General features: G+C 41.9%; 1 protein-coding gene across 2 annotated transcripts in view; it reads right to left on the bottom strand.

Annotated features, from left to right (window-relative positions):
* F13a1 (coagulation factor XIII A chain) overlaps nucleotides 1-26,320 on the bottom strand; it is a 210,318-nt gene that overhangs the window by 128,839 nt on the left and 55,159 nt on the right. For both annotated transcript variants that reach the window (XM_048348563.1, XM_048348565.1), the window contains exon 4: nucleotides 16,163-16,414. In XM_048348563.1, coding sequence (XP_048204520.1) covers nucleotides 16,163-16,414 — 252 coding nt within the window. The remainder of the gene's footprint in view (nucleotides 1-16,162; nucleotides 16,415-26,320) is intronic.

The following is a 26,320-nucleotide window of genomic DNA, read 5'->3' as shown; positions in this document are numbered from 1 at the left end:
TCCATGAAAAATATGTGGAGAAGCCCCTGCTTCCTGCCTGCTGTGTGACCAACTACAATTGCTACAGGGAGACACAGAGGGATGAGGGGTGTTAAAGCAAGGCCCTATTCCTCCAACTTCCCTTCCACAGGAAGCGGGGTGGTGCTTTGTGATGCACAAGCCCCTCCAGGGCCAGAGCTGTGCTGGTTGGGAGGATGCTCCATGAGGAAACAATGGGAAGGGTGTGGCCACACAGTTTCTGAAAGTACCTAGGACAGTCAGGAGGCCCTGGGGGAGACCACTGGCAGACATCAAGTGGCAAAGATGTCCAGAAAGTCATCAACTTCCAACAAAGAGTCTGAAAATCCATCCTCAAGTAATCAGCAGAGAAGAAAAAAGAAGGCTGTTTCTCACCCGAGGTCCAAAGTCAAGTTGGCCAAGACAACACTGAAAGTGAGCAGAGGCCATCAAGGAATGTCAAAGAAAAAAGCCTCCTCCAGAGTACAGACAATTATAAACAAACCTAAGACAAGGAGAGCACCAGTACAATTTGGCCATTATCACAGACTGAATGCAAAATTCTGTCAAGATGAACCCAAAGAGGATGAGAGTAATGAGGATTCTGCCACCTGCACTGAATTCCTGGACGGCTCGTAATGTGGAACCTCAGAGGCCGGAGACCTCAGGGCTGTATGGGAAGTCTCTAGCCGCCAGGCTGCCAGCAAAGTGATCAACTGTGTAAACAGTGAGTTTTCCACTCACTGCTTACTGGTGAACAAGTGTGATGAAAATAAAATTGACCACTTACGAAGAGAAAAGATCTCAATGGTAGTTATTGCAAATCATAGGAGCAGATAAAATATTTTAGTATTTATAAATTAATTGTGTGTGTGTGTGTGTGTGTGTGTGTGTGTGTGTGTGTGTGTGTGTGTGTGTGCTGTTACCAGGGCTTCAATTCAGGGACTAGGGTTCTCACTTGACTTTTTCACTGAAGGCTGCTCTACCACTTGAGCCACAGCTCCACTTCCAGCTTTTTGCTGGTGAGCTGGAGATGAGTCTCCCAGACTTTTCTGCCTGCTTGGTTTTAAATGGAGATCCTCAGACATCAGCTTCCTGAGTAGAATTACAGGTGTGAGCCACACTTCCAAGAAAGTGAATATTTAAAAAATGCATTAGTTACCTTTGTAGATTGCTAGGAATAAACTTATTAACTTAAATACTGAGAAGGAAAAGGCATATGCAGTTTTTACTTCAAGGTGATAAACTAGTTGATACTAATACGTGTACAAGGAATGATGAATTAAAATATCATTTTGCCATTTCTAAGGAATTAATGGGTCTAGGCTGAAATCTAGAGGAACTTCATAATGGACAGACTAATGAAACCTGATTCTACTGGTAAATGTAAAGGTACCTAAACTTAATCCACTAAATGCCCTGAGAAACACTTTGCTTTCCTTCAAAAGACCCCAAAACATGAAGATGAATCTAATCTAATCTCTAGACCTTATAACTTAACAGATAATAGCACAAGGGTTAGAGGGACATATTCATGAATGGGAGGGTATATTGAGAATATTCTGTACATCTGTGGATGGGGAAATACATAACACTAGGAAGTGGTCAAAGATTCTAGATGTCAGGAAAAAGGAGCCAGAAGCCAGTGTACAGGAACTCACACTCGCCATAAGTGGAAAATTCAATTAAGGAGACAGAATCAGTATGGTTAAGGATATGGCAACTTCTAGAGACAATACAGTTTCAACACAAGTTTTTAGTTGAAATATAGTCTTAATTGGATGTGAAGAATTAATATTATAAAAATATAAGTTCTATCCAAATTAGTTTATAATGTTAATATAAGCCAAATCCAAAGTTTTGTTTGAAATTCTGCATATTCAGAATTTTATATAGAAGAAATAAAGTGAAAAAACATAGCTAAGAAGCAAGATGTTAAATGAGAAGAACCACTCTGGGGAGCCTTGCCAATTGGTAAGCTGAACTTCAAGTTCCTCTGTCTATGGCCTGAGCCATGTTACAGTTCCTGTAAGGGCTTGGGTAAGAGTGGGATAGTGGAAGTGACTCAAACAGTGGCCTGCAAAGCATATGGTCTTACAACTCTGCTTTTTTACCATGGGAAAAGCATTTTGGCAGTCAACTGGTCGAACGATGATGAACCAAGAGGTGAAACTCTTGAACTAAAGCAAATCTGGACAGTCAAGTCCCATCCAGATTAGCCCAGCCCCAGGTTCTGAGAACAAACAGGTATGTTTGTATGCCTAAGATAGCTAGATAGCTGCTATTTTCTTGTCCTCCTCCTCTTCTTCCTCTTCCTCCTCCTCCTCCGTTTCCTCCTCCTCCACTTCTCCTCCTCCTCCTCCTCCTCCTCCTCCTCCTCCTCCTCCTCCTCCTCCTCCTCCTCCTCTTCTTCACATTACTGTGATTATAGCTGACTGAAGTGAAGCTCTAATTTAATCTCATATTGGCATGACACAGGAATATGCAGATACATGGGTTGAGCAACATGTATATTCAAGGCTAATATGCAATAAATATGGCATTTAAAATCATTGAGTATGATAGGTCTGATCAATGCATGGCATTCTGGCAACTGGCTAGCCATGTGAGAAAGAAACAAGTGGGATCTCCTTCCTTTATATCGACAACTTGGTGATCTAAGAGCTGCAAGTGTGTTTCTTTTGGTCAATTCTTAACATGTTTCAGTAAGAACAGATAAACAATATTCAATAAACATGAACGATGCTCAACATCACTAATAATTACAGGGATGCAAACTAAAATAGTCATGATTTCTTCATCATATATGCTAATATTGAGACAAATGTTAACAGTACCAATGAAGGTATAGAGAAATTGATAGTTTCATGTATCATGTCTGGACTATAAAGCAGTAGACATTTTAAAAGGGGTTTTGGCAGTACCCAAATTTAAACTGTGATCTCGTTGGTAAAGCACTGGTGTGTGTGTGTGTGTGTGTGTGTGTGTGTGTGTGTGTGTGTGTGTGTGCTGATCCTGGAGCTTGAACTCAGGGCCTGGGTGCTGTTCCTGAGCTTTTCTGCTCAAGGCTAGTGTTCTACCACTTGAATCATGGTTTCACTTCTGGATATCTTTTAGTGCTTAATTGGAGGTAAGAGTTTCACAGATTTTCCTGCCTGGGCTGGTTTTGAACGGTGATCTTCAGATCTCAGCTTTCTGAGATTATAGCTAGGATTATAAGCATGAGCCACTGATGCCTGGCTTAGCATTGCTATTTCTAAATGTCAACAGAGAATTGTTTGTATAACATATATGTCCAACATTCAGGTAGAATGGTATGCTGTGATGAAGATACCTACAAATGAAATCTAAATTATTGTCAATCTGAATACTTGTACATGAAAAACCAAATCAACTATGACACAACCATATCAAAGCGCCATTATAAAGAACATTGTAAGTAGCACTGGTAGCTCATGCTTGTAATCCTAACTACTTAGGAGGCTGAGATCTGATGATCACAGTTTAATGTCAGCCCAGGCTCCTTCTCATGAAGCTCATCTCCAATTAACTGCTTGAGCTGTGACTCAAGTGGTAGAATGCTCGTCTTGAGCAAAAAAAGCTCAAGGACAGTACAGTACTAGCTTTTAGCTTAAAAAGGTGTAGGGACAATCTCCAGGCCCTGAGTTCAAGCCCTAAGACTGGCAAAAACAAAAAAGTATTTGTACCAATACACAAAACTGTCCAAGACACACTGCCTGGAATGGTAATAAGTAAAATATATAACACAATTTCATTTGTGATCAAAGAGTATCCATGCACACTCTAAGTATACATAGGGACCAGAATGAGTCAAATCCTAGTGAAAAATCTGTAATATTGACACAATATTGGTTTTATCAAGATTGAGAAGCAGAGAAAGTGCAATTTCACTTTTTATTGTGGATATGTGCACATAGTTATATGTTTGGGAAGCACAGTGCATTCATTAGAAGACCAAAATATATCAAATGGATAGGAATTCACCTAAATGTTCCCAGCTGGTGTATCAACTTGTAGGTGTCTGAATTCTTTTTAATATTTTTATTATTTTTGTTTCTATAATAAGACTTATATAATCAGAAAATGATATTTTAAAAATGTATTTAATGTAAGCCAATAAAATGATGTATTTATGTAAAGCTATCTAATTCAATAAAAGATTAACAAATCCAACTTTCAAAAATGATTTTTCTTTAAATTGTTCTCCATTACTACAATGTCCTCATTAGATATCGTCTTATCGACACAACTTTTCTTCCTATCTGTCTTCCTTCCTGTGTGATCTGAATGAAGCCTTGCTTCTATGTCCTGTGGATGTTGTGATTACACTCATTCCACTTCATGGAAATGGTCATTTTTTTGGTTGCAAATTTTTAAATGAACAATCTATGCCAGGAACATTCAACATTTTGTACAAAAGTTAACTCCTCATAACTCACAGCATCTTTATGAAAAAGGCATTCCATTATTCCCATTTTTAATTTAATTTGGTGTACCAGTACTTGAGCTTGAACTCAGGGCCTTGTGTTCTCACTTGGCTTTCTTGCTCATGACTGGCACTCTACCACTTGAACCATGTTCCCAATCTGGCATTTTGCTAGTAAACTGGAGATAGTAGTCTGATTTTTCTTCACACCTAACTTTGAATGTTGAGACTGAGATCTTGGCCTCCTGAGTAGCTAGGATTACAGGCATAAACCACTGATGCTCAGCTTATTATCCCCATTTATGGCAAGGCAACTGGGTCTGACACAAGTAACTTGTCTAAGCTGATCCCACTCCACATAGGCTGTAACTCTTACAACCAAGGGTAGTGCCTGTGGGGACTTGATGTTCTTTGTCCCTCTTGCCAGAACCATGGTAAAAACAAGAGTATAGTATACAGTCAGTCTCTGTTCACTGCCAGGATGAGAGCTCTGGGTCTGGAGCTCAGTAGAAGTTCAAGAAAGAGAAGGATTTACTTCTGGGTCCTGGGTTATTATTGATGGGAAGTTATAAATTTGAACATTGTGAATAGGAGGAAGGGCCCCACACGGGGCCATCCTCTTCCTTCCAGCCGCTGAATTAAATCCCGCCTCCAACCAAGCACACATCACAGCAAGGGAAAAATGTCAATTGGGAAGCCTCAATTTTAATTTAAAATTTATGATTTTTAAAAGAGATTAAGGGAGGAAAGAAATGCTTTATTTCTTCTGTTTTCATTTCAGCCTGTCACTTTAAAATATAGATTTCTGATGCTAGGTTTTACACACACACACACACACACACACACACACACCCCACTATGGAAACTTAGAAGAAAAATCCCTATGATAGGAAAGCTAATAAAAACATAAAATTTAAAAATAATATTTGTCTCTTGGAATTTTTGCTGTTGCTTTTTTGTTTTCTTTTATAATTTTGGGTAGGGTTCACAGGAGAAGTGGGTTACAGTTTCAAGAAAAGGCTGGTTCTGCTTAGTAAAGCCAAGGTTGATACTAACAGGACAAACTAACTCACTGTGCTAGGCCAAACAATTTGATCTGGTAGATGGTAAGGGCGTGTGTGTGTGTCTGTCGGTCTGTGTCTGTGACTCTGTGTGTGTACTTGCCTGCTCATGGGTATGGAAACCTCACTTTTCAGTTATGGGAAGACAGAGAGCAAGTTAGGAAGAGTGAGCTCATAGGATGAATATCCTCATGGGCCTCCTGACAGCGTTTGAATTGCCAGTAATCTTTGGCAAACCATCATCACTACAATAAAACTCAAGAGAAAACATTATGCACAGCTTCGTGGGCAGATGTGGCAGAGCCTCTCCTTTGTGTTCCCAAGAGACACTGGCATCACAACAGACCTTCAAAATGCCTTGTAAATATCACCCCTTTCCAGGGTGACTAACAGTTTACACAAGGCAGGCAGTAAAGAATTGATGCTCTTATTCATTTACTGTTTCTCTGTTGGAAAGAGTGGGAGAGTTAAAAAAAAAGAACATTGTAGATGGCAAAATTTTAGGACTTACTTAAAGGCTGATTTCAGGCACCCTTGGAAATTACCACTGGTCTCCTTACCCAGGGAAAGTTAGAATTTATAACAAATATGTGAAGATGAATGTTGAGCTCATTGACTTCAGTGTCTGAATAGGCTCTTTGGGAGAAGGAGGGCCATTCATCACTGCTCAGACTGAAAAATTCCTTTTGCTGTTTACATGCTATTTTAAAGTTAAAGCTAGTACTATTTCCAGTACTATTAGGCTCAAGCTTTGTGAGGCAATGGCTCAGGAATCAAAGAAAACAGTACTGGGAAGGCCAACTGGAGAGATTGCCTATGGACTAACAGTTTTCATCAGGGGTTGCTCTTGTTATCCATCCTTTAGAAGAATAATGGCAACCTGTGTCACCTTCTGAGTGAAGGGAAGGATTTAGAGTGAGAGGATTCGGTGTCACTTCACTTGCCTCCTCTTTCTATGAAAGCCAAACATCACTAATGAAAGAGGCAAATGGGTGCTGGATGTCCCCATCACTCTTGGAGGAAGATGGATGCCAAAGTCCCCGTCACTTTTGGAGGAAGATGGATGCGGGATGTCCCCAATCACTCTTGGAGGGAGTGGCTTTCTCTGCAGAGCACTTGTGGCTCCAGACTGGTGTCATCATGGTGTGTTTATCCATTGCAAAGTAAATCAGGAGAGGCTGCAACCTCCAGCAGGCTATGTATGTGCTGGCAGCATATTCAAAACAACTTCCAGCCTGGCGCCTGTGGCTCACATCTGTAATCCTATCTACTCAGGAGGCTGAAATCTCAGGACAGCAGATCAAGGCAAACCTAGGTAGGACAATCTGTGAGACTCTTTTTTTCCAATTTAGCACCAAAAAGCCAGAAGAGGAACTACGGCTCAAGTGATAGAGCAGGAGCCTTGAGCTAAAAATGCTCAAAGGCAGCACCAGACCCAGAGTTCAAGCTCAGGACAGGTACCAAAAAGAAAAAAACACAAAACTCCCAAACTTCATATTCCGGAGGGTTGTGAAACACTGAGGCATATGAAGGACTATTATATCTAGAATCTGTGCTTTTCATTCTGGAAGACTCCAGAGCCACATATTCTTGATCTGGTTTAGTTCAGCTATACACAGGCTGTGCCATGCCCCTGTTAGCCTCCTGGATGGTTGTGTCCTCTTCCATTTGCCACAGGACATACCAGCCTGGGAAATTTATTCCCTGTATGCTAATAGGCCAGTTTTACTGGTTAAAGAATTTTCAGTTTAACTACCTTTGGAAGGTAGAATGTTATTCATGAAGCAATTCTACAAAGAAAATGTCAGAGCTGTTTTGCTTAGCATATATTCTCTGAGGGAACCTGTGCTCTGGCTGGCATGCTTTAGTTTCCTTTCCTTCCATGTGTTTGCTCTTATAATGTCTGTTAATTTCTTTCTTTTGAAGGGCAGAGCTTTCCAACATTGACAGATCATCACAGAAGCGTCTCAGCTGGCCCTGTACATCTTGTCCCTCTTGCTCCACAGGCCACATGTCAGTGACTTTTGTTTAAAAAGAATAAAATAGCTTGCTCTTGTTGAATGAGTATACTTAAAGTTTTACCCCAGTATCTTTTCTAATTTTCTATATGACCATGAGAAATTTATGTAACATTGTAAAATAAACTCGTTTCCTTTCTTGGGATAGGAGCCTAATAACACCCTCCCAGCTTTTCAGAGTACGTTATCAATTCATTTCTGCAAACATTCACTCTTGGAGCTCCATCTCTCTGCCAGCTACCCAGGCCAAGTTGGATGGGATAAGGGTCTTTTCTATAGCATACAAAATAGGAAGACATGTTGATGAACACTCTTAGATGAATATTTTTTAAATCCACATGAAAAGAATTGTAAGCCACATACATTTGTAGATGAGCGTGTTTCTGAATTACACCTCTCCAATCTTGCTCCTTCCAGAAACAAAAAGAGGTTTGGATCTTGATCATGGGGTCTCCTATATGCCACTGAGAGAATGTTTTCTGTAAGGTCTCTGGTGTCTCTTATTGTAGTTCTATTCTGCATAATACTTGGCATAATAAGAACAAGGGAGGCCTTAAGTGACTCAGACATTGTGAAGAGTGATACAGTAGTCTTCTATGTCTCATAGAGGATACATTCTTGGACCCCTACTGGATGTCTGAAACCTCAGAGAGTTTAGAACCCTACACACACTATGCTTTTCTGTTTCCTTTGTGTTTTTTTTCTGCAACATTGCTACATAATGTTGAGATTACCCTGTCCTTCCATGTTTCCTGCCTTGTGCCTCCTTTGTATTATTACTCTTGTACTTTGGAACCATTATTAAAGGTTGCATGAACAAGCACTGTGGTCGGTGACAGTTGGTCTGATTACTGAGACACTCCTCAAATAACCTGTAGTGGGTAGCACAGTATGGGTACTCTGGACAAAGGGGTGATTCACATCCAGGACTGGAGCTGGATGGTAGGAGACAGTGCTTCTCAGAATGGCATGCAACTTAAGATGTTTGGAGTTTTCTTTTTGGAGAATTCCATTTAATAATTTTGAAAGAGCTACACCTTGGGTAACTGAAACATCAGCATCCAAAATTATAAATAAGGAGACAGTATTAGATAAACCATTTTATGAAATAGAAAGTTAAATAGAAGGCTTAAATAAGTAAAGATTAAACTTGTCACTGAAGTTTTATTTGAAACTTCATGAAAATTCAAGTAATCAGACTGAATCAATCAATCAATTCAATTTTATTATTACTTTTCACAAGCTCTGTTCTGTGAGGGGACAGAAAGATAAGCCACAGACTGGCCTTTCTTTGACCCCCAGTGATGTGGGAGGCCCTTGTTTTATACACTTGTTGTCCCTGACTTACTTCAGTACTTTTTACAATTATAATTAAAATTTATTAGCAGCTCACTTGTAAAAATCCTTGTTAGCAGTCCTGTGAGGGCAAAATAAATGTGTCTATCTTTTTCATTGCCAGATCCCCAGTGCTGAATTCCGTACTGATTCTTTATTTATGACTAAGTAAGTAATGTGTTGTACTTTGTGTGGGGCACATCTGGAAGTCAACTAGCTGACCCTGCCTGTTTCTCAGTCTTGGGGCCACATGTGGCTAAGATGGCGGTGCCTAACAACAATGTGCAGCTGCTACAAGTGTCTTTGGTTATAACCCAGAGGCAGTTCTGTGGGCTGTGATGCCCCGGGTCTTCTGCCTTTGATGGACAGCTCATGCCTCCCCTTCCTGCTGATCTTAGACCTGATTGGGTCCTGTGCCTTAAATTAGTGGCATGATCTTCCCCAATAAATGAGATCTTGTGCTGACTTGCCTCCCAGGCCATCTGATTGTCCTCCAGTGAGGGAGGGCTGGGTGCGGGCGGTCTGCCGACCCTTCTCCTTGGTTGGTTTGTCAGGTCGGGGCGTGCCTTCCCCGTCTCTCCCGCGGGTCATGGGAGCACGGGGGGCTAGAGACCCCAACAATGGCACCCAACGTGGGGCACGAAGAAGTGTAGGTTTAAGCTTTAGATGACCCGAGGTAAGGGTATCTCCGAAAAGATGGGACAATCTCACACTAAAAGTGAAATTCGTCGAGCCAAGCCAAGCGAGTTCCGAGGTAAGGGTATCCCCGAAAAGATGGGGCAATCTCACACTAAGCTTTAGATGACAGGAAAATGAACAAAGAAGACTGTTTAAGGAAGAAAAGAAGAGCAGGAGGAGGAGAGAGGAGGGGTGTGAAGCGGAGCAGAGTGGAACCAGACCGACTGGAGGAGCAGAGTGGAAAGCTGAATCCAGCTGCCTGGAGGAGTGGTGCAGAGCCCACTGGAGCCGGACGGAGGAACGAGATGTGGGAGGAGGACCAGGAGGAGGCCGCCAAGAGGAGAAGCAGCAGCCAGAAGGGCAAGAGGAAAGGGGGCCGGCCAGGCCGGGAGCAAGTGCAAGGGAGTTCACGCGCCTCAAGGGCATCTGCCCCTGGAACAAGAGCGGCATGGTGTGGGATGCAGCCTCCCACATGCTGGCAGCAGGCGAGCGTCGAGTGGCGGCGCCACTGGGGATCGGCGCGCCCGCGAGGGAGTGCGTGGCGTGGAACGGCGCTGTGGCCGGTGGCACGGGACAACACGCAACTGCTTGTCAACCGGCTGTGGGGCCCTGGCGGGAGCATGTGGCGTGGAAATGGCAGCCCCAAGAATGCCGAGGATGCGACCTGCTGCTGGGCACTGAGGAGCTCCATTGAGGACAGCTGCCCCGCTCAGTAACAGGACTCCCTCTGAGTATCAATCTCTCTGCCCCCCCCCAGTAAAACAAAAAGGGGGAGATGTGGGGCACACCTGGAAGTCAACTAGCTGGCCCCGCCTGTTTCTCAGGTGGTGCCTAACAACAATGCGCAGCTGCTACAAGTGTCTTTGGTTATAACCCGGAGGCAGTTCTGTGGGCTGTGATGCCCCGGGTCTTCTGCCTTTGATGGACAGCTCATGCCTCCCCTTCCTGCTGATCTTAGACCTGATTGGGTCCTGTGCCTTATATTAGTGGCACGTACTTCCCCAATAAACGAGATCTTGCACTGACTTGACTCCCAGGCCATCTGATTGTCCTCCGGTGAGGGAGGGCTGGGTGCGGGCGGCCTGCCGACCCTTCTCCTTGGTTGGCTTGTCAGGTCGGGGCGTGCCTTCCCCGTCTCTCCCGCAGGTCGGGGGAGCATGGGGGGCTAGAGACCCTGACACTTTGTATGGATAATTGATGTTGTACTGACCATGGCAGATGACATGCCACCAATATGTGTGGATGGATGATGAGCCTGAGGGTGTAAATCTGAGATTGGGCTAAGATGGGCATGGTGGCCATTGCAACTTGGAGAATACCAGTCAATATGGATCTGCTCTTGCTAAAGTGTCTATACAAACATGTGTATTATAAGGCAAATACCCTAAGGATGAATTTAATAATACAGAATATATTGGCCACACTTCTTTATTAAGGACACTTAAAATATCAAAAACGTAATGATTTCTTTACATTCAAGGACAATGCCAAACTGGTTTTGTTTAAAAGAAAATGCAAAAAGTATACTGAATAATCAAAGAACACTAGATGCTTAGTATTCGAGGCTAATAGAAATCTATACACTTGTTGCTCACAAATGTACTACCCCGAATATGCCAGATGGGCTTTAACTCTTTTCAAGATAGGAAATCTTAGAATTACATCAACTACTTGTTGTTATAATAGGATATAAAGAACCTAAAAAGCTATTTCCTTGGGATTGTAAAGTCAATTCAGAAAACAGCAGCCAGTATATGCCAGGTACTGAGCAGGCTCACAGGATATAAAGGTGGCTGATGCAAGATGTCAGTGATGAGGACTACAGAGGAGTCACAAATGCTTGAGAAGAGCAAGACCCCATGGAAAGGCTGATACCCACCAAAACATAACAACTGCTGGTGCCTCAGGCAAAGCCATCAGAAATTTAAATATCTCAGAACTCTCTGACATCTGTGTCACAGTAAGAATCAGTTCTGTTTGGTAAAACTCAACATTTGACATTTAAATAGTGAAATACATTTAATCGTAATATTAGTAATAATAACAAGACATTCAATAATTTAGAGTTCCTCAGTGTCCAAAGAAACGGGGTGGATGGTATAGTATATGTCTAACTCATTCCTGTTGCCTTTGTGGGTACAATTCTATCCCTATATACCTGGAGAAGGCTCCCTTATAGAATGAAGTTGAAGACCAGTTAGCACATTTCTTCCTGCAAAGACCCTGGGTAGAGGACACAATGGAGATGCAATTGATTTTCATTAGTGATTTAGCAATTAATAAGGATGAATCACCTGTGAATGCAAAGCAGGCTGAAAGAGCCCTCAGGAACAGAGCTAAAGACTCCTCATCAATAATACACTCTGTGATGGAACTTTCCACCCAGGGCCTATTGTTCCCTTGGCCTGTACATGTGGTGTGCACTGCTCCCAGGATCTACATACACCTAGCTCTCCTTGGAGAACTCCTGGACACTTTTCTTCTGTGTGACCTTTACCACCTGGACAATGGTCGCACCTCTGTTTTGACCTACTTTCCAGTCACTTAATGAGTTCTTTAATATCTGCAAGCATAGAACTGTGGTGATCATCAGGCTGGAGTATATCTGGTTGTGTTGATCTCCTTTTTGTATTATGCCTCAGTTGTCAGGCTAGAAAAACCACACAATAAGGGAAATGAAACAATAATTCTCCCATTTCATCAACCATCCGCAAAAGCTCAGTGTGCATTAAGATAAGGAGCTCAACAGGTACTTTTTTCTAAAGCAGGCACTAGACTTTTTCTTTCTGGAGGGAATAGTCTCCAAACAGGTGCAGTTGCTCAATGTATGATTGTTGAAAGAGACCAAGCAACAAACTTTATAAAGCTTGCAATGTCCTTGTGTATGAGAGAAGAGACTCTTCTGAGAAAAAGAAGAAATAGAGAGAACAGAGACAAGAAAATCTGGGACTAGAATCACAGAGGAGCTAGTGAAGTTTTAAGAAGAATAAATTATACTCTCCTGTGGGGTGTGTGTGTGTGTGTGTGTGTGTGTGTGTGTGTGTGTGTGTGTGTGTGTGTGTGTGTGCTGGTCCTGTGGTTTGAACTCAGGTGCTGAGTACTGTCCCTGATCCTTTTGTGCCCAAGGCTACCCACTCTACCACTTGAGCCGCAGTTCCACTTCTGGCTGTTTTTTTTTTGTGGCTAATTGGAGAGAAGAGTCACAGAGACTTACTTGCTCTGGCCGTCTTTGAACCATAATCCTCAGATCTCAGCCTCCTAAGTAGCTAGGATTCCAGGTGTGAACCACTGGTCCCCAGTTCTGTGTTTTGTCACTGTTGCTTTGGGATTATTACATCTGCCAATCTTTCTCAAAATTTTGTTCCAGCTAGTAACTTAAGCCTACCCTAGGACTGGTTAGAAATGCTAATTGTCATATTTGGCCCAGACCCTAGTCCTGCACATTCTCTAAGCTTGAGAACCACTAAGGAAACCCTCTTAAGTTTCACTCTCACACTGGACTAAGGTCTACACATGTGCAGATGGTTGATGTGACTCTTCTCGTTGCTGTCAGTGCTAAAAAGAAAGAAGGTCAAATTTCTCATTTGTGGTGTCACAGGGTAAGCAATGGAGGAAAGGCGATTCCTAGAGGTACAGATGCCATGAGGACAAAATTTGCAGAAATGTTGAGATTTCCACAGGGCAAGGAATTAAAGGGATAGTGGCTATTTTCCCTCTGTTCAAGAGAGCAGGGGACTTCCTGTCATGCTTCTATAATGAACTCACCTCCCCCCACTCATTGATGGGTTTCCTTCATCAGTCTCCTCTCCTGCCAGCTCCCTTCCTGTTGCTTGTCCTTAACATGTGACTGAACAAAGAGAGTCACAAAATGGCAGTAAATGTTTTCCTTTCTGATTCATTCCATCTCCACAGTTCACAGCCACTCTCTCCTATCTTTAAATGTTCACCGTTGCCCTTCACACCCACGTGAGGGTCTGCAGTAGGTCTGTTTCTGTAGCTCTCCCATCCCCACCCTCATTTCCACAGCAGCCCATCTCCCTGGCCTCTGTCCTCATTGCTTCAATGAAACAGTCCTTATCAAGACCATCAGTGACACCCGTACCTCCATCCCAAAGACCACTCTCTTATCTGGGTCTAATAAAGCAGCATTTAGCCAAGTTGTCTTCTGCCTTCTTGAATCAAAGGATACATCTGACTATCTTCTCTTGCCTTCCTTAGACTCTACTGAATGCTCCCCCTCAGGCCTTTGCTGGATCCTCCCAGTTGCTGCTCTTTATTGCTGAGGATCTTGACTAGTTTTTGTTCATTGCTCTTGATGGGGCCCATGTTTGCATGACTATCTGGGTCAACTCTTCTGAGTTCTATGCTCACTTATTCAAGTGCCCACTGGATATCATAAATCACACAGATATAACCCAATGAACATTTTTCAATATATGACTTAGTGAAATACTGCCAAAGTATAATTTATCAACATAATTCTTAGTTTTGCCCCTAAACTATCCCCTCCACTTCTCCAGTCTTTGCAGCTCTGAAAATGGTGCTACCATCAACTCTGCTACCCAAGCCATACAACCTGGACTTATTATTAATCCGTCCCCCATCTTTAGCTCTCTTCTTTAATCTCCGTGCAACTTCTTTTCTAAATCCAAAATGCATGTTCTTTCCATCCTCTTCTCCCCAATTCCATTGTCACCACCATCATCCAGCCTGTCATTGTTGTCTTGGACCACAGCTTGCAACTCAGCCTTTGGTTTTAATCTCACCTTCTTCCAATCATTTTTCTACATAGAAATAGCAAAGGGAAGTTGTACCTTTGTAGCACAGCATCTAGGGCAGGAGCCATGCTACCTCTACATCTACGAAACTTTGTGAACACAGATACTTAGAAGCTGCTCATAAATGCTCCAATTGAAAGACAAGGCAGAAATTAGGAAGTCAAAAATTACTGGATTGCCTCCTCCCACCCTGGAAGTTCTCCTGTAAAACCAACATGTCACACAGCATGGTGAACACTCTTTATCATACAAAGAGTGGTCACACCACTGACATGCTTGGAGGCCTGTTCTCCAGCAAGTACATGATGAAATCCAGAAGAGCTATGGACAAAATAAAGTGGGGAATAAATCATGCTTTTCCTTAAATACTTTAGAGTGCTTGAGAGTTATAGGAAACCTGCTATTTCTTTCTGTAATGTAAAGGAAGTCAACAAGAAACTCCTGAATGATTCTATTTTTTTTTTTTGTTTTTTTTTTTTGTTTTTTGGCCAGTTGTGGGCCTTGGACTCAGGACCTGAGCATTGTCCCTGGCTTCTTCCCGCTCAAGGCTAGCACTCTGCCACTTGAGCCACAGCGCCGCTTCTGGCCGTTTTCTGTATATGTGGTGCTGGGGAATCGAACCTAGGGCCTCGTGTATCCGAGGCAGGCACTCTTGCCACTAGGCTATATCCCCAGCCCTCTAATTTTTTTAAGTATAAATTTTTTAAATAAAATTTTCTTAGACCACATCCTATGTGTTCTTCCATGTCACTCTTCTTTGCCAGGTCTTCTACTAGATTCTTAAGTGTTGTTATTCCTGACAGTCTGATATTCTACCTTATTTCCTTCTATATCTACATTTCCTTCTTAGCCATGGAAAACTCTCAATTTCATATCCCTGATTCTGTCAAGATCCATATACCTAGTTACAGCTTCTTCTTGTTATCTATAGTCATGTCCAATTTAATGTTTTTGAAGTGTTAATTTGTCTCTGTAAAAAGTATCTGTAACCCTCTACCCCATCAATCAGTTACAAAATGTCTTATGCTGGATTGATGAGTTATGTGGCCCAGGAGCCCACCATTGAACTACACATGGTCCTGCCCACTTCAACTTTGAACATTGGTTTCATAGACAGATAGGCCCGATGAAAGACAAGTTTAAGAAGCCCAACAAAATAAGTATCAGGAAATGGGTATTGGCAAGAGAGGAGAGTGGGGCCAAGGGGAGAGGGATAGAGGAATGAAAAGGGGAGAGAACGCAGGCAAGAATTAATTGTGTATACCACAGAATTGAGATATGTAAGGGAAAGGGTGGGTCAAAAGTGAATGAAGATATTGAAGTGGTGACACAGATCAAGATGCATTGTAAATATTAAACTGCCTTGTTAAATGGAAAAAATTCAATATATAGCCTAAAATTAATATAAATAAGGGATGGAGCAGGTTGGGAGGTATGGATGAGAATGTTGAAAGGGGTGGCACCGATTAAGATGCACTATATTCATAAACTGCTTCAGTGAATGGCAATTCCTTTGTACAGCTAAAGATAATAAAAGTGTTCAAAAATTTAAAAAGGAACATTCATTGTTTATAAAACAGTGACACAGGGGCTATACTCTCAACACATATTTCCACCATGAGCTCAACTGTGGGACTCAGTAATTGTCAATTAATTCCTAGATTAAATGTGTAACAGCACTAAGTTCACATATTCAGGTTTTATACCCACAGGTACCAGTTGAAAGCAATGTCTGTAGGAAAGGGATGTGCATTCTCTTAGAAAGGTTCTGCTCCCTCCACCACCTATGAGCTGCCTTGCAATCATGTGAATTACTTAAAGTGAGCAAATGAAATGCTTGTTTCTTACCTTCACACCAGGGATTGAAGAGAATGTACGTATCTGTCTCCTGGTTCCGGGGGGTGCGGAGGATGCCATAGGGGGTCCAGACAGCAACATACATGCGGAATTTCCCCACAATGCACTCGGGGGAAGACTGGATGGACAGCCGGACTGACCTGTCCTCATTCATGATAACCTTGGCTCCCCATTTTCCACTTTGGAACTCTGAGACTATAGGCACGGGGATGTAGGTGCCTTTGTTCTCCTGGGGATAGCGACCTGGGAGAAGAAAGAAGAAATGGTGAGTAGATTTCACTGACTCTTTCTATTCACATCTTAGTTTGTGGATGGAGGGAAATTGTGCTTTGGGCATGAGATCCTACAATGTATGTTTAAATTTCATCTCTATTACCAACAAACAAAATAGCAGCTGATTTTCCTAATTTCTTTGGTGCTCAGATTTGCATGGCTACAAATAAAACAGATAAACAAGTCTTAAAGGGATTTTTGTTGGTTAGTAATTTGTCCTGTTTTCTGTTACTGACAACATAATACCCCAAGCTAGAGAATTTGTAAAGAGGTTATTTGGGCGCATAGCTCTGGATCAAAGTTAAGGAACCACATCAGATAATGACCTTCCTTCTGGCAGAGTCCTGATAAAGTGAGGCCTAGAGCTTGTGTGTCACAGAAGAAGCATGTGTGTGTTCTGGTCTCTTTTTCTCTTCTTGCAAAGCCACCAGCATTCAATTAAGGTGTGGGGTCTCTCATCAATGCATTTATCTAATCCCAATTGCTACTCAAAAACCTCATCTCTTTTTTTAAATTAATTAATTAATTAATTTATTATTTTTTTATTATTAATTGAACATAAATTTTTTTACAAGGTGTTGTGCAAAGAGGGTGCAGTTACATAGTAGGGCAGTGTGTACATTTCTTGTGATATCTTACATCCTGTTTTTCCATCCCTTGTCTAGGTCAGGTAGGCCCATATGCAATATACAATGTATCAAGCACATATACAGTGTTCACAGACTTGGTCTCTACTGTCTCTCCATCTCCCTTTGTTAACAGTCATATATCAGGGAGATCATGCCCCTTTGTTTTCTGTGTTCTAGGCTTGTCTCACTCAACATTATTTGTTCGAGTTCTGACCATTTCCCTGCGAATAACAATATTTCACCATTCCTAATCGCTATGTAGTATTCCATTGTGTATAAGTACCATATTTTTTGGATCCATTCATCTGTGGAGGGGCATCTGGGTTGAAAAACCTCATCTCTTAACCTCTTAACATGATAGACACATCACATGTACACCCTTTTTTCTTGAAAGGGCTGATGTGCATGTGTGGTGGTACTGGAATTTGAATTCAGGACTTCACACTCTTGCTTAGCTTTTTCATTCAAGGCTAGAGCTCTATCACTTGAGCCATATCTCCACTTTTCTGGTCTTTTGCTAGTTAGTTGGTGACAGTCTCATGAACTTTCCTGCTGGCTTCAAACTGAGATCCTCAGATCTCAACCTACTAAGTACCTAGGATTACAGGTATGAGCCACCAGCATCCAGCTAATTTATACACTCTTAATAGTCCACAACAGAGATTTATTTTATCATGAGTTTCAGAAGGGTCCAATCATTTCAGTTGTTTACACAGTGAATTCAAATAAGATGTAGGAACACCAACTTGCAGGCCAAAACACAGCTTACAGGATACTTTTAGAGGTTGTCATTTACTAAAATTCAAATCTACAAAATGTTATATTCATTTTTAATCATTTAGAAGCACTGTGAGCATACCATACTGCTTTTAGGGCCATAAGGCAAATGTATTTTTGTTTATTCTCAACAGAATTTCTTCATTTTGGCATTAACTATAATATGATTGACCTCTTAGATTTAGTACATGCAACCATTTTTTTTATTTATCCTAAATATGTATTTATTGCCAATCCCTTCAATGATTTAAACTGAGGTCATAAGCCATATTTAGTTCAGGCTACATGGGCAAATGATCTGGAAAATATTGCCTCTGCGGTTTCTTAACCTTTTGACCTCCAGCAAAGAAAAAACTTGATCTTTACAAATCCTTACTTCATAAGAATAATAAGGCACTGAGTTCACAGCAAGTCAAAATAATATGTGTAAGGTGCTTTGTACATAAGTTCTCATGCATAACAAATACTTGAACAAATAGCTGTGTTTTTTTTTTTTAACAAAATGTCATTTTGCTGTATTTTAAGTTCATCCTATTATGTATAAGTTATCTTAAGGCCATTTAGGGGCCAAATTCTTGTTAACATGGTCATAACCTCGAAATTGTATCTAGTCTTCTAAGCTATATACAGAGTCAATCTCACAGCACTCTTTAATTCCTCAGTTTATAGTTTCATTTACAATTTAGTTTTTAGGAAACAATAAAATTCTTAGCTTGACAACTGAAACAAATCTTTCATTAATAGACTTTTTCAAAATATAACAAATTGAGTCCTTTTCAAGAAAGATAGAAAATTAGGACAGTTTGGGGTAAGTAGAAGAAAGCTTTAAGAACAGTGTTCATCCATTTCAATCATTCTTTTGTACAAAGTGTATAGAACATTGTCCAAGTAACAGTGAATTTTAAATTCTAAAAAGAATTCTTTGGTAGGCATTTCATCAGAGACAGAGCATTGGGAGGATGGGGTCATTAAAGTTTCTGCTGTGTAATTCTGTAAGGATACTTAATTTTAATTAGAAGACTGGTTTACACAATGCAAACCAGAGAGAAAGATTAGAACCCCAGCGTTTTCTATCTGTTAAAGGTACCAATCATAGTTCAGCATGAGTATCACATAGTCTCATCATAAATCTAATAAAGAGTTAAGTATGGTTTATTTTATCAAGAGGATTTGAGAGTTTGTCTAAATAGTGCTTTGGGGAATCCATGTGCCTAGCCTCTCAGAAATCCATACATAAATCTATCTTCAGGAGCAGCTATATCCCAACAACACCTCTGCCTGCCCTTTCCCCATGCAGCCTTTAATACTGGCTTACACGCCAGGTCAAGGCTGCCCTTTTTCCCGGAGGCCTTGTTGCTCTCTGGAGCCTCCATCTCTATTGGAGTGTAGACAACAAAGGCAATTTTGTCAGATAAATGGGACCTATAATTCAATTACTACAGTGTAATCAGCAGCCGATGCCACAAAAATACTAATTTGGTATTTAAAAAACCCCACAAGTTTAGTAAAAGTGAGAGAAAAATCTGGATGGTAGATAATATACTTCAAGTTAAAAAGCAAGAGATGAATGGATTGCCTGGGGCTCACACCTATGATCCTAGCTGCTCAAGAGACTGAGATCTGAGGGTACGGTTCAAAGTCAGTCTGGGTAGGAAAGTCTGTAAGACTCTTATCTCTAATTAACCAACAAAAAGCCAGAAGTGGAGGTGTGGATCAAGTGGTAGAGTGTCAGTATTAAGCAGCAACTCCGGGCATCAGGCCCAGAGTTCAAGCCCCAATACCAGCATGTACACACACACACACACACACACACACACACACACACACACGAGCTGAAAGTTAAAGATGAATTACGTGGACACTTCATATCACCTGTCTACTAACCTGCTTTTATTAGAAGCTTTGAACAAACTAAGGTAGCATTAGTTTCCGCAACAGGTTGTCAACTCCTTATCCAAAATGTTTAGAATCATAAGTGACTTGGATTCCAGACTTTTCAGATGTGGGAATATTTACACATGTAGAATGAGAAATCTTAGGGCCAAGGCAAAGCATGAGATGCATTGTTCATATAGAGCATATACATCCAGCCTGAAACCTTCCATTTTTCTTAACTCTTCACAGTGGGAGTTCTAAAAAAGGAAAGGAAAGTAGATTTTGTAACAGTGAAAGCTTTGTGCCTGACACACAGAAGGGATTGGCTTGAAAGTATGCATTGTTTGTGGTTTTAAACATAACAGCTCCTGGATAATGAAGGTGGAGGAAAAAGAGGTAACTCCCATGTGGTTCTGAAATGGAGGATGGGTGAGTGCCCCAGTGATAGCTGTGGTTGTTGTGTTGAAGGCAGTGCTGTGGCCCCGGGGAATGAAGTGCAACCTCTCATCCTGTGTTACTAAAGTGCCACTCATTCTGTGAGGTGGGGATGACAGTGGCCAGTTTGTGATAGAGTGGGCACTCAATGAAGGGCATTCATGGTTGCAATGCTTCTCAGGCTTTCTGACTCCTCTAAGTCATGCCTTTAGTGATTCAGCCATGGGAAGTCAGGAGAGAGGTCACCAGTTGCCAACATACCCATAGAGCCCAAATCTACTTCCAAAGACCACTTTATCCTAGATTCAAAAACCTTGTGTCAATAGATATACTTTTTTCCAGCTGAGAGAACTTGTACAGATAAAAATAGATCCCCATCATCATAGTTCCATTCCTCAAAAAAACCAAAAAACCTTTTATATTTTAGAATCATATGAGTCACTGTAAACATGCCATCCAATTGAAGATTATAATTTTCTCTATCATTTCTGGTGACTTCAGTCTCCAATCATTGCTTAAGAGCAGAGGTCAGCAAACTATAAACCAGGGGGCCAATCATAGCTTGTCTATTTGTATAAATAAAGTTTTATTAGAACACATTTTTTATCATGTTTTATAAGAGAAGTTGAGTGATGGTGGTAGAGACCACATGATCTATCATCCCTAAAATATTTACTACATGGCTCTAATAGTAAAAATATGCCCACCTATGTGTTAGAGGATATTACATTTTATTTATTTAAGGGGTAGATTTATTATACATATTCAGTGTCTTAAAATGGGGGCTAAGATCAAACTGCCAAAGCTACTTTTTATTTCCAGAAAGAATATATTACTAAGTTACTAACAAACATTAGTTTCTTCAAAGTCTGCTGGTTAAACTACTCCCCATATCAGTGAATACTGAAAACCTAGAAAATTGCTTGCAATTTTTTTTTTTCGTCATGAGGTTTGAACTTAGGGCCTGGAAGCTAGCCCTGAGCTTGTTCACTCAAGGATAGAGCTCTACTACTTTGAGCCACAGCACCACTTTCTGTTTTCTGGTGGTTAACTGGAAATAAGAGTCTCATTGACTTTCCTGCCTGGGCTGGCTTTGAATGCGATCCTCAGATCTCAGCCTCCTAAATAGTTAGGATTACAAGTGCAAGACACAAGTATCTGGTACTTGTAATGTTTTATTGATGGCACTATTCATAGCTGAAATGCTAAGTCTGAAGATTCAGAAAGTTGTTCAAGTTTTGGCATGGGAGCTCACACATACAGATGGAGATCAAAGAGTAAGGGTGAAGGTTTGCTCTCTGGGAGGGAATAACTACATAAGGGAAAGCGAGACTGGGTCAATGCCTAGTTCATGCTCTCACATAGCGAGGCCAAGCGAAAGGCAGGGTCTGGACCATGGCTTTTGTACTGTGAAGCCTGTTCTTCCTCTGCATCTTGCTGCCTTTGTGGAGTGTACTGAAGATGGATTAGAGAAGATGCAGGAAACCAAGAAAACAGAACTGGAAAACCTGAAGGAAGAAGAGACAGATGACAGACAGCTGACACCTTGTGGCTAACCAGAGCTACACGAGCTAGAAATATGGACCAGAGATGATGGTCACTGAGAGAAGAGCAAGGACACAGGCAGAGAAGGACTCACACAGGATCTCCAGACTAACAGAGGCCTAGGCTGATCTGGAAGTGACATCAGAAATGGAAGGGCAAAGGGAGAAGGCTCAGTGGCTCAAAGGCTGTGGTCAGGCCCTGAGGCCCCAGCAACATCTGCAAGCTAACTGGAAGCAGGTCCTGATTGCATGAATTCGAAAGGGAATTAAAAACAACAACAATCCTGCCGTTTACAGGGCTTTTCATAGTCAGTATAAAGGATAATTAATGTGGGACCTGACATGTCAATAGGACCTCAGGGTCTTGTCAGTGCTTCCATTACACCATGCTTAATTCTGAGTGTAATGATTTCAACAACAGCACCGGGAAAGAATTTTCCTTGATTGCATTGTGAATAAGGAAGTTGTAACAGAGTAGTATTTCATTTGGCTAAATAGCCCATCTCACCCTCAGGAGTGAGCATGTTTGCAAGACCCCAGTCGGGGTATGCTCAGAAGTCCCATCCATCAGCATCCACGCCTGCCAAACTGCTCTTGTTGGCCAAGGCTGGGGGAGAAGCACACTGTCCTTAGGTAGAGAGACTGCCATGCACGTTTGCTGGATGTATGCAGTGGCACCATGAGTCCTCCCCACCCCCCAAACACCCAATCATTCAACTCTGCTAATAAAGAGAAGGCAGAGCAAAGAATAAGAACACACACACACACACACACACACACACGCACACACACGCACACACAAAGATACAAAGATATAAGAGAAGTAGTAAATACAGAATCCCCCAAAACAATTCTCATTTTGTTCTAAAGTATTTAATCATCATAACTGGGCTGCACTCAATACTGGAATTAGAACTAGGAAACTGAAAGGGAATACCAAAAGCCACAGACACAGGGTAAAAAGACAAACGACTACAAAAGCAATACCTGCAAAACTGTTTAGTGTAAATCAACTTAACAACTCATGGGGGGAAAGGGAAAGAAGGAGAGAGGAAGGGGGAATGAGGGAGGAGGTAACAAACAGTACAAGAAATGTATCCAAAGCCTAATGTATGAAACTGTAACCTCTCTGTACATCCGTTTGACAATAAAATTTTTAAAAAAGAGATTAGAATTACCAATTGCATCTTTCATATTAGGTAAAATTAGGGCCATTTTCTCAAGTGATCTAAAAATTAACATATGCTTGGTTTAAATTCTGGCTTTAATTTGTGAATTATTTTTGAGACCAAAAGGCAAAATCTGATTACATACAGGCCTATTCATAGGCTTATATTCAAATGTCTCACTCTCCTGAGAGTCTATTTTTGTATGTGTGCTGGTACAGGAGTTTGAACTCAGGACCAGGCAGTCTTCCTTCCTTCCTTCCTTCCTTCCTTCCTTCCTTCCTTCCTTCCTTCCTTCCTTCCTTCCTTCCTTCCTTCCTTCCTTTTCTTTTTTTGTCGGTAGGGCTTGAACTTAGGGCCTAGGCTCTGTCCCTGAGCTTCTTTGTGCTCAAGGCTAGCACTCTACCACTTGAGCCACAGTGCCACTTCCAGTTTTTGAGTGGTTAATTGGATATAAAAGTCTCACAGGGACTTTTCTGCCCAGGCTGGCTTTGAACTATGATCCTCAGATCTCAGCCTCCTGAGTAGCTAGGAGTACAGGCGTGAGCCATTGGTGCCCTGCCTGTTCCTTCATTTTTAACTCAAGGCTGTCCCTCCACCACTTGAGCCACAGCTCAAAGTCTCACAGACTTTCATGCCTGGGCTAGCTTTGACTGGGAGGACACAACTGCAATTTTCTGGTCCCTTTTTGCCCTGAAATGAAGTCAGTAACTCAGGGCCCACAATTAATTTATCTCATCCATTGAGTAGGTCATCTGTACATTTTTTAAAAGTATATGCTACGGTGGACAACAGTAGTAGGAATCTAAATTAATTTTTAGAAAACCCCATGCAAAACATTTTGTGCTAAGTCATTTAAATATCTATTATCAAAAATAACTCTTCCATGTCTGTGTGATCCCTATAAAGTGTCACTTGGCTTTGCATATAGCAGGTGCCCAACAAATGTCAATGGGACTGAACTGAGTTCTCAGCAAATATCTTGCATGAAGAGAATTGCAGGGACTTTTGCAAACTGAGGAATGAGATGCCTGTCCCAGGCCAACTTTCCATTCCAAACACTCTGCAGAAGAAAAGATATTGTTAGTTTTAATATTTTTCCCTCAGGATGGGTGCTTTCCATTCATATCCAAACTGAGCTCTCAGCGTAGACGGCACAGTCTCCTGAGAGGATCATCTCTAAGGAGCCCATACATCATGCCTCCAGTTGGGAAGGTAAATTTCATGATGTTAATTCATTTTTCTGTTCAATTCATTGTTTTTCCCAAGATGCACCGGTTTTGTGCTCAGCATGATCAATCTACTTCTAAATGAGCCCTGGTAGTATTCAGATGCTGTGTGATACACAGCACAGAGTTGGGAGCCTAGATACTGTGAATATGGTGGCCCATAAAATGTTCTAACTCACTGTCTTAGCATGGACCGACTGGAGGGCAGTATGGAGTAGGTTTCCAGGTGACTGCTACAAACATTGGGGTGCCAACTGCACAAACCAAACACGATTGCCTGAAAGACACCACTCAATGAGGCATGGAAGTCATGGGTGACAGCAACTAAGAGGAGAGAAACACAAGTGTTCTAGAGCTGGGAATACAGTGGTAGAGTCATTGCCTGGCATGTACATGGTTCTGGGTTCCAGCCCCAGCTCAGAAAATGCGTTTTCAGATTATTTAACATTTACATTCAAAGTAAGCCTGGTTTATAGCACATCTTTTGTCTGGTGTGGTGGTGCATGCTTGTAACCCAGCACTTGGGAGGCTGAGGCAAAAGGATCTTAAATTTGAGGTCCTGGCTGTCCCCGAGCTTCTTTTGCTCAGGGCCAGTGCTCCACCACTTGAGCCAGAGCTCCACCTCCAGCTTTTGGAGGGTATTTTATTGTAGATAGGAATCTCACAGACTGCCCAGATCCTCAGCCCTGAACCACGATACTCAGACCTCAGCCTCCTGAGTAGTCTGGAACCATGGGCTCCTAGTGAAGCTAAGTATTCTGTAAGGTGGCCTGACCACCTCATTTTATTTCACTTTTCCTTTAATTCTTTCTAAACTACTTAAAACTCATTTCAGGTCTTTTCTGGAATAGTGAGTCATAAGGAACACAATGTTGAAACCCAGCAGAGAATGGGACTAATGGTGTTTGTGAAAGTCTGAGGAAACCCAAGGAAAGTGGCTTTGGATGATGTTCTTCAAGATGAATGGGATGGCTCATCTTGATTATCAACTTGGTTGGATGAAGAAGCTCTAAGAGATGAGTAACACATACCTCTAGGTGTATGTCTGTCATGGTTTTTCCAAAAGGATTAACTAAGGAAGAAGACTTACCCTGGATATGAGGAACATTGATTAATAGGCTCTGGTCAGATGGAGATGAAGAGAAAGTCCACAGGCATAGCCATGATCTCTCTCTCTCTCTCTCTCTCTCTCTCTCTTCATCTCTCTCCCTTTCTCTCCCTCTCCTTCTCTGCCTCCTCTCTCTCTCCCTTTCCCTTTCCCTTCCTCTATCTCACTCTCCCATCTCCCTTCCTCTCTCTCCCTTCCCTCTCTCTTTCTTCCCCTCTCTCTTCCCCTCCCATCTCCCTTCCTCTCTTTGCCTTCTCTTCTCTCTCCCTACCTCTCTCTCTTCCCCTCTCTCTCCCTCTCCCATTTCCCTTCCTCTGTCTCTCCCTCTTTTACTCTCTCCCTCTCTCTCTTACCCTCTCCCCCCTCTCCTTCTTGGCCATCCTATTCTGTCATCTGTCACACCCTCCATGTCAGATGGATAGAGACTGTGAGCCAAAACCACTCCTTCCTCCCTTAAGTTGTTTAAAAGCTATTACCAAATAAACACCATTACCCCTGTAGATAAGTGGAGTAGAGCCTTTCTGACAAAGAGCTTACTGAAGGCCTGATGGGTAAAGAGAGTGAGGAGTGCTCCAGGATGCTGTGGCAAGAGAAAATGACACAGGCAGGTGAGGACCACAGCAACCTTTGACCTTTTGCAAAGGCCTTTGAATTATACCCTTGGGAGATGCTGGCAATAGGGTTTCTCAGAGCACTGAAACACTTGGCAGCCCAAGGAGGCTAAATTTCTGAAAGAAAGATCTCTTTCTGCAGCCTGGAAAATGGTGGAGGGGATTGAGTGGAACCATGGAAGCTAGCCAAGGGGCTGCTGAACACACAGGTGAAGTATGAAGGTGCCTTTAGAATAACCACACTTAGGTCAGCAGGGAAGGTTAAGTGGAGGAAGCAGGCACTTGGTCAGGTGTGAGATGTTGGGTACTAAGTGAGGACCAGGTGCAGAGCTGAAACTCATTCTTCATCAAGAGTTTCTGAATGTTCACAAGGTACTAGGCACTCACTTAGATCTTGGCTACACAGCTACAAAGTAATCACCCCTCTGCCTGTAAAATTTGTGATTGTGCTGCAAATGTTTATAACAGGGTTTCTCTGTCAACTCCAGAATTAGGTTTGGTG

Source organism: Perognathus longimembris, chromosome 6, assembly GCF_023159225.1.
Source record: "Perognathus longimembris pacificus isolate PPM17 chromosome 6, ASM2315922v1, whole genome shotgun sequence".
NCBI lineage: Eukaryota > Metazoa > Chordata > Mammalia > Rodentia > Heteromyidae > Perognathus > Perognathus longimembris.
The sequence above is the reverse complement of the archived record's forward strand: the minus strand, read 5'-3'. Positions and strand labels throughout refer to the sequence as shown.